The sequence below is a fragment of the Acanthisitta chloris genome, unplaced genomic scaffold, assembly GCF_000695815.1.
Source record: "Acanthisitta chloris isolate BGI_N310 unplaced genomic scaffold, ASM69581v1 scaffold11792, whole genome shotgun sequence".
In the NCBI taxonomy this organism is placed as follows: domain Eukaryota; kingdom Metazoa; phylum Chordata; class Aves; order Passeriformes; family Acanthisittidae; genus Acanthisitta; species Acanthisitta chloris.
In genome coordinates, this window is record NW_008662207.1 from 2,465 (window position 1) to 11,161 (window position 8,697).

Sequence of the window (8,697 nt, forward strand, 5' to 3'; positions counted from 1 at the left end):
GTTGTTTCTAACAGAGGAGAAAGGAGAGGAAACTTGGAGCATTTGTGATGAACTTCTAGTTAGGAAGAAGCCAGTGGAGAGCATCCTTTGGGTGGATTATTAGACTGGCAAGATTAACTGCTCACAGACAGCAGATACTGTTCTGCTTTGCAGAGCTTCTGTGGAGTTGTGGTTGGCTCTGCCTGATGCAGTAACCAGAGGGCCTTGTAGATCTTCCTTGCAGTATGGTGGTGATGAGAAATGCAAGTGCCTGTGTGCTCATGTTCCTGCAATCCCTCTGTGCTCACCTCCACAGGTTGGCTACACCGTGCGCTTCGATGACTGTTCGTCTGCTGAAACCAGGATCAAGTTCCTGACCGATGGGATGCTGCTCCGTGAGGCCATTGGGGACCCTCTGCTGCACAAGTACAGTGTGGTCATCCTGGATGAGGCCCACGAGAGGACAATCCACACTGATGTACTCTTTGGGGTGGTGAAAGCTGCACAGAAGAAACGAAAGGAACGGGGCCTAAAGCCACTAAAAGTATGTGTATCTGGGGTGGCAGCAAAGGGTGGGGTGGGGCTTGGGCTCTAAGTGCTTGGGAGCATCCCCTGGGGTATTCCAAAGTGGTTGGAATTTCAGCATTGACCATTTCTCTGTTCCTATAAGGTCCTTTTAAATCTGAACAGTTAAGGGTGTCTGACTTATGATGTGTGGGCCTGGTATGACATCTCTGAACAAGGTACCTGGTCACATCCACATTGCCTTTTTTCATAAAAGCCCCTTGGGTGTGAGCTCTGCACTAGACATGGTGTTGAGGAGGTTTTGGTGCTGCTGCTGAGAGCTCTGGGTGCAGGAGCTCTGTCTGATAGCACATGCTCACACCAAGGAAGGACTGCACGTGTGTTGGGTGCCATGAATTTGTGTGAAAACATGTTGGGTTTGCTGGGGAAGGAATATAGGGGCCTGGCAGGGTCCTCACACAGTCCCATTCCACACAGCATGGTACTGCTTAGCTTCGGGGGTACTCAGCTCTCTTTATTAAATGTCAGAAAGTAATTTTGACATGTCTCCACTCACTTTGTCACACCAACATGTTGCACTTGTGCTCTACCAAAGCTGATGGCTTTGGTGTATCAGGGAAATAGACCCTGTTACAGGTGTAACAAGGGAGAGCACTCTTCTGTCCCAAAAGTTGTATGCTTTTGGCTGTTCTGAGCATGGATCTCAGTATCCAGAAACTGAGTCTTGGCTGGTCCTGACTTGTCTGTGTCTAACTGGATGGAAACTGCAGTGCTAACCCATGCTGTGCTCACACTGAAGGTGATCATCATGTCAGCTACGATGGACGTTGACCTGTTCTCCCAGTACTTCAATGGAGCTCCTGTCATCTACCTGGAAGGCAGACAGCATCCCATCGAGATCTTCTACACCAAGGAGCGCCAGAGTGACTACCTCCAGGCAGCACTGGTGTCCATCTTCCAAATCCACCAGGTGTGGTGGTCTCCTCAGGCTTGTGTCTCTCTGGGGCTGTGGGTTGTTGACCAGGGGGCTCATAGGTGTCTGTAACAGAAGAGATGGCTGGAGCTTGCTGCTCCTCAGTCAGAGATACCTCTGAGGTGCTCACTGCATCCTCTGGGAGGAATCAGAGATACCCCTGAGGTGCTCACTGCATCCTCTGGGAGAAGTGGATAGCTGGGGAGCACACTGGGGTAGTGAATAGGATTTGGTCCAGGGAGGGGCTGATAAATGCCAGTGTTTTGTGCCAAAAATGGAAAGAACGATTGGAAGTGCCCTCCTGGGTTGTGGGGGAAATCTAGGCTCTAGCCAAGAGAAGGGTGAAGGCGATTCTAATTTCCTGTCCAAGTGGACCTGCAGAGCCAGCAGAAATCTATGAAATGACAGCTTAGAGGCATTTTGTGCTGGAATAATTGACTGCCAAACTGCTGGATGGTTATGTCATTTAGTTAAACTGCATTTAATGCTTTGAAGATGCTGCTATTATTGGGATTTTGGGACCTGTACATGAAGGCTGGAGCTGAAAGGAGACTGCTAAGCAAAGCTCTCTGATGTCAGCTCATATCTAATACCTGAATGTTCCTCTCAGCAAGTTCTGTGTTTACTGGCTTGTACCTGGGTGCTAGCTCTCTCTGCCTGGCCTAGACAGTTATTTAAAGACACAGCAATTCCTCCATCCTGTTATGACTCAATCCTGTAAAATGTGATGGTGAATCCATTGGAAATTCAGGCTGTTGCACACTTTGCACCACATGTGTCTTTTTTTTCTTCCTTACCTGCTTTGCTGACATGCTGCCAGGGCCACACCTTATTCCTATCTCAGTTCTCCCTGTCTATCCAAACCCTCTTAACCTGCTGTTTCCTCTGGCTCCAGGAAGCACCTGCATGTCAGGACATCCTGGTGTTCCTGACTGGTCAGGAAGAAATTGAAGCAATGACCAAAACCTGTCGAGATGTCGCCAAGCATCTCCCTGAGGACTGCCCACGAATGATAGTGTTGCCTCTTTATGCTTCTCTGCCCCACTCTCAACAACTCCGTGCCTTTAAGCCTACCCCTGAGGTGAGGGAATGGGATGGGTGAACAGGAGGAGTTTGTTTGCATGAGTGTTTGGAAGAAACATGTGGAATTTAAGGGGTTAAAGCAGCCTGTAGTGGAAGTAATAGTCTCTCCTGTCCACTGATGTTAGGCTGAAAGGTTCCAGTGTGATATAAGGCAATGCAACTGTGATGGTGTTAACAGATGCTTCTGCTAAGTCAGAGGAGATCATAGGAAGGATTAGAGGGAGTGAAAAGGGCATAGGAATTTTATGTCCATATCATAAAAAGCTACAGCAGTTAATGGGGGAAATGCTAAGAAAGCTGAAAAATTTGGGGCCTATTGGTCAGGGCCATTAGAAAACGAAATTGTGCTGCCTTAGGCTGCTTTGTACCTGTTCAGCAGCTAAATAAACCTACAGATTCTGTGCCAGAAATAAAACCAAAATTGTGAAAGATAATTTTGCTAATAGCTGTTCTGGTGGTGGATTTTGCTGCAAGTGTAAGCACATGCTTTAGAAACTGATTAGAAACTAGAGATGATCATAGTTTACACAAGTTGTCACAGCAAGTGTGGTGTGTGGTCACAGCATCCTGCAGGGATATGCAGGCTTGGCCCATGATGGCCAAAAGCAGCAGAATTTCTTTGGTGCAGCTACTCTGAGGTGGCTTTGGACTGGGTTTAATTTGTCTTTCCTTCCAGGGCTGTCGCAAAGTGATCCTCTCCACCAACATTGCCGAAACCTCCATCACCATCACAGGGATAAAATATGTTGTGGACACAGGCATGGTCAAAGCCAAGAAGTACAGTCCTGGTGAGGAGCTCTAAGGGGCAATGCAGACGTTGGGTTTGGCTTTGTAGAAGTTCCTGAGGCCATGAGCTCCACTGAGAGATGATTTTAAACACCCTCTGCACTGTCTGTGTTGGTATCCCAGGTTTTAGGTGTGGGGTTACAAACACCCTCTGCACTGCCCACATTACTACCCCAGGGTTTAGATGTGGGGTTTGGTGGTGGTTTGTGGGTTTTTTTTGAGTATCAGCCATGTGAAGGTAAAAATCTGTCAAATATGAATGGACACAGCACGGGATAGTTGACTGTGCTCCAGGGTGCTAAACCAAGGGAACTCTGAGCAGTATTTCAGTGGAAAACCCTGGGAATTTTTAGTGTTAATCCTCCATGTTTTTCAAAGCTGTGCCTTCCTCAGAACTTGACTGAAGTGCTGCTTTTCCATACCCAGAAACTGGTCTGGAAGTGCTGGCAGTGCAGCAGGTGTCCAAGGCCCAGGCTTGGCAGCGCACGGGGAGAGCAGGGCGACAGGACAGTGGGGTCTGTTACCGGCTCTACACAGAGGAGGACTTTGAGAAGTTTGATGAAATGACAACACCTGAGATACAGAGGTGAGGACAGGACCCTGATACCATCATATTTCTTGTCACACTGGTGCTTTTACAGCTGGAGCTGTGTGAAGAACTGAGCAGCAAAAGTGGATCTGGGTCTGACTGACTGGATGATTTTTCAGAAAAATGAACTGTGGAGACTAAACAGAAAAATTAGGAAGTGTTTGCTCAGGGTGGACAGTTAGACTCTGAGTCTCCAAACACACAGGGCAGCAGTTCTCTTGACTGTTCTCCCAATGCTGGACTCACCCTTCCTAGTTTGGGGAGTAAGGCTTCAGCAGCCAGCATCAGACTCTGTCAGGTTGCAGCACAGGCCTGAGGACTGACTCTATCTCAGTTTATAGGCAAAGGAAAAAAAGTAGAATTTAAAAAAGAGAACCATCTCAGTTGTTTTTTTTACCTCTGCAGGTGTAACCTGGCCAGTGTGGTGCTTCAGCTCCTAGCCCTGAAAATTCCCAATGTGCTCACCTTTGACTTCATGTCCAAACCATCTTCTGGTAAGTGATTACAAAGGCAGCCTTGGAAAGAAGAGAGCAAGAGAAGCTGTAGTAAATTGGAAAATGTGATTGTTCCTGGTAAGTGATTACAAAGGCAGCATTGGAAAGAAGAGAGCAAGAGAAACTGTAGTAAATTGGAAAATGTGATTGTTCTCCTGGATAGAGGAGGATGAACTATATTTTGGGGCCCTGATTTCTCAAAATGGAAAGTACTTGCCCTCTGGCCAGGAGAAGGAGTCAGTGATGGTACCAGCTGCTCCTTCACACCTGTCTGTGCCAGGCAGGAGGCCTCACAGCCAAACATCCTTGTTTTGACAGATGCTATTCAAGCAGCAATTGATCAGCTGGACCTGCTGGGAGCTGTGACACAAAAGGAAGGTCAGCTTGTCCTGACCCCCCTGGGAAAGAAAATGGCAGCCTTTCCTCTGGATCCAAAGTTCTCTAAGGTAAAAGCTGCAGAAAAATTGATTGATTTTTATCTCATGTCCTCATCTTGGTGCCATTTGCATTTTTCTTTCAAACTCCTTAAACGAGGTCTGGAATTTGGGGTGACTGCAGCTGTGCTAGTGTGTTTGCTGTAGGTGAATGAAGCACAGCTCTATTTACAGCCCTTGTGCTGGTTTGCTTGTCATTTGTTGTTTGATTCAGGGAGATTTTCTGAAAGAGAATTTCTTGCCTCTGGCACCTCTGAAGCTGAAACAAGGCGAATTTCCTTGAATTTCCAGGATTGTTAGCAGTTAGATGCTGTAGTTGTACTGCATATGCCCTGGCCAGTCCCAGGAGGGAGCATGGCTGTTGCTGTTAAAGATATTTGGTGGGTCTGTAGGAGGATTTACAGTTGTGTATAGGCTAAGATGTTTATGAAATCATCCTAACCAATGTTTGGTAAAGTTCCTGGGCTGCCAGGGAGCAGAAAATTTGCCCATCTGAAGTGGATTTGGTTGTGTGATTTGCAGGCCATCCTCCTGGCCCCCAAGTTCCACTGTACAGAGGAAATCCTGACCATCGTGTCGCTGCTGTCGGTGGACAGTGTCCTGCACAACCCTCCTGCCCAGCGGGACGAGGTGCAAGCTGTCAGGAAGAAATTCATCTCCAGTGAGGGGGATCATCTGACCCTGCTCAACGTGTACAGAGCCTTCAGGCATGTCAATGGGAACAAGGTAGGACACTCTGAGGATGCTAGTGCTGTCTGGGTTCATGGGGATGAGGAGCTTTTAGCAGATGGCAGAGTGACACCTGAATCCTTCACAGTGTATGCAACAGGCATCCTCCAAAGCAATGAGAAGAGAGGACTTACTCATCCCTTACAGCTGGGGAATTGGAGAAAGCTGTTAAAGTGGAAAAGATTCCTAGAGAAAATTGTTGCAAAATTGATTGTCAGAGCTTCATGAGGCCAATTCTGTAATCAGAGCCAGGTCACATCCTTCGCTGGTTCCCATTGGAAACAGGAGGGAGTGGAAGAGTGTTGAGGCTTGGTGATAAATACTTAGATGTGCTCTGTGGCAGGATTCATTGCAAAAACACTGAGTATGTTTACAAGCAGATTTGGATTTATCCTGCCCTATCAACTCCTACGTTTGATTTGTGGATCTGTGGACTTGTGTACCCCATTCCTTGCAGCATCTCTCATTCTTTCCTTATTTGTTTTCAGCACCTGTGGGATAGCAAGTGCTGTTCTACAGCACTCAGTGGCCTTGCAGAGCAGCTCTGAGTGGGCAGAAAACCACAACATGCTGTTCCTTAGCACTGTGGGAGGGAATCTAGACTGAGGGGAGTAATGGGAGGTGGAAATATGACCAGGAAATGGCTCAGCACCTTTTCTCTGAGACAGATTGTATGGAGGATTCTGTTTTTTGTACTATCCAAAGGCTGTCATGCTGCTGGGGTGAAAAAACATCCCTTTGTAACTCCTGATGTCTCTGCTGCAGGGATGGTGCAAGGAGAACTTCATCAATGGCAGGAATATGAGGCTGATGTCAGAAGTCAGAGCTCAACTCAGGGAGATTTGTGTAAAGGTAACTTGTTGCCATACTTTAATTCTCTGTTTCACCTGTTGCTATTTTCCTATTTGTCCCCAAACTGATGTTGCTGTGCACTAAGTCCCAGGAATGAGAAAATGGGGGTTTGTTTTTAGTCTCCCATGACTATTTGGGTAAAATTCCTGACTATGCACTTGCATCCCAAAATATCACAGCTGCAGGGCTTGGTGGAGTGAAGAGAGACACAGAGCTCTGGGAAGGCTTCTTGGGGAGACGACAGATTTTCCTAAGGGATTTTGCTGCTCTAGTGCAGATGGGACTGTGCTCTGTGCACCATGGAGTGCTCTCAGCCTCAGCTGGCTGGTTTCTTCATGGGGTCAGTGTGGCAGCACTGCCCTCAGTGCTGTTCCTGCCAGTCTCAGAGCACTGGGCACAGCGTGGGAGCTGCTGCTGAGCAGTGTGTGGCTGACATGGGAGCCACCGTTTGGCACAGCACTGTGACTGCTAGTTGGGCTAAAGAAGTCCCAATCCATTTTGCCTGCTATTAGTCTGGATGAGCCTAACATCCACCCGAGCTGAATTCCCAGCATCCTTTTCCCTTCCCCAAGCTGGCAGGATTTCTGACAGAGATTACCTGAGCTAACACCCCACTGAAATGAGGCTGTTTCCCCACGAGGGTGCACATTACACACTTACTCACTCTGGTGTCTCTTACTGTTGAACAGCTGTCGGTACCACTCGAGTCCTCCCGCTCGGACACGGGGAACCTTCGCCGCTGCCTGGCCCACAGCTTCTTCATGAACGCCGCGGAGCTGCAGCCCGACGGCTCCTACAGCACCGTGGACTCTCACCAGGTGGTGGCCATCCATCCCTCCTCAGTGCTGTTCCACTGCAAACCCTCCTGCGTGCTCTACAACGCGCTGCTGCGCACCAACCGCTGCTACATGCGGGAGCTGTGCGTGGTGGACGCGGAGTGGCTGTACGAGGCAGCGCCCGACTTCTTCCGCAGGAGGCTCCGAGTGGCCAAGGACTGACCCCTGGGGCTGGAGCCAACAGGCTCAGGGGATTTCCACTGTGTCCATGGAAAGAGCATTCCACTGAAAATCAGAATGAAAGTGTGTATAGGCACTCAGCAAGCACTCTGTGTGCCATAGGAAATGTCTTCAAGTAAGAAATGAAATTTTCATCCCACTTGGCTTCACAGCAGGCATCTGCATCTTCTCAAGACTTTGTTTTATGGCTCTTACTTTAAAATGCCAGTTTATCCCACCTTTTACAAGGCATCATCTGCCCACTTTTTAGCCTGTGTCCTTGCTGAGTTCTGCTGCTCTTAAAGAGCTTGAGCATGGTTGGAGTGTGGGAGTGACTGTGAGAGAGTCCTCAGAAAGAGATGTGGAGCAGGCAGTTGTGTCTGAACTATGCTGCATTGGAGCTGCCCATACCTGGAAGACTGCACATGCTGAGTAGCTGCAGAGACTGCCACAGAGCTCAAATGCTCCTGTTGTCTTCTTTCCAATACTGTACTGAGGAGAAAAGTGTCCATTTTATGTGTTAGGGAGCACCAGGTCCTCTGGGAGCTTCCAGTTATTTGGCAGTACTGATCAGTCTCTTATTAAGATCTGTTGAAAGAGTTTTTCTGTATTTTTTTATTAATGTATGTATAAGCATATTTTATGCAGGTTATGGTTCAGGAAGGGATGGGTGTATTTATTTACAATGGATTTGTATCTTATTTTTGTCAAGAATATAGAGGTTGTGAAAAAATCCAATCCTTTGTGTTGTTTTTGTCAGGCATCTAAGTTGTGTGGGTGAACAAATGCTCATGAGACAGTCAGGGACCAGTCCCAGTGTTTTCATTTCTTGTGGGAGTGTGTTTGTTAGCAGCAGTTTGGGGTGTCTGTGTCTATGGAGGGTGAAGATGAGATGTGAAGGTGAGACAGGGAATCTGTGCTTTTTGGGCAGAATGGACCCTGCAGTGCTCAAACACCTGTGTGGAGCTGGGAGTTAAAATTCCTGTCCTCTGATGTGATGGGGTGGTATCAATGTGCTGGGGTGATATTGATGCCGTGGGGTGGCATTGATGCTCTCCTGCTACAGCTTTGCCATGAGCAGCAATGAGCCTTTTGTGCTCATTGTGCCACTAGTGCCAGCCTTTAGACACAGGGAACACCATGCCAGAAAACAGTTTTATAGAATTTTAGAGGTTGGAATGGAACTCAGAGATCATCCAGCCCCAACCCCCTGCCCTGGGCAGGGACACCTCCCACCAGAGCAGGTTGCTCAAGGCTT

General features: G+C 48.0%; 1 protein-coding gene across 2 annotated transcripts in view; it reads left to right on the plus strand.

The window, feature by feature from the left end:
- DHX33 (DEAH (Asp-Glu-Ala-His) box polypeptide 33) overlaps positions 1 to 7,442 on the plus strand; it is an 8,663-nt gene extending 1,221 nt beyond the window's left edge. Inside the window, exons 3-12 of one of the 2 annotated variants that reach the window (XM_009070515.1) lie at positions 296 to 523; positions 1,304 to 1,474; positions 2,373 to 2,558; positions 3,237 to 3,348; positions 3,773 to 3,932; positions 4,341 to 4,429; positions 4,748 to 4,875; positions 5,386 to 5,589; positions 6,358 to 6,444; positions 7,134 to 7,442. In XM_009070515.1, the coding sequence (XP_009068763.1) occupies positions 365 to 523; positions 1,304 to 1,474; positions 2,373 to 2,558; positions 3,237 to 3,348; positions 3,773 to 3,932; positions 4,341 to 4,429; positions 4,748 to 4,875; positions 5,386 to 5,589; positions 6,358 to 6,444; positions 7,134 to 7,442 (1,605 nt within the window). In that variant the 5' untranslated portion in view covers positions 296 to 364. Of the gene's footprint in view, positions 1 to 289; positions 524 to 1,303; positions 1,475 to 2,372; positions 2,559 to 3,236; positions 3,349 to 3,772; positions 3,933 to 4,340; positions 4,430 to 4,747; positions 4,876 to 5,385; positions 5,590 to 6,357; positions 6,445 to 7,133 lie in introns of those variants that run through there. The other variant, XM_009070516.1, reaches the window with a different exon arrangement.
- The last annotated feature ends 1,255 nt before the right edge of the window (positions 7,443 to 8,697 follow it).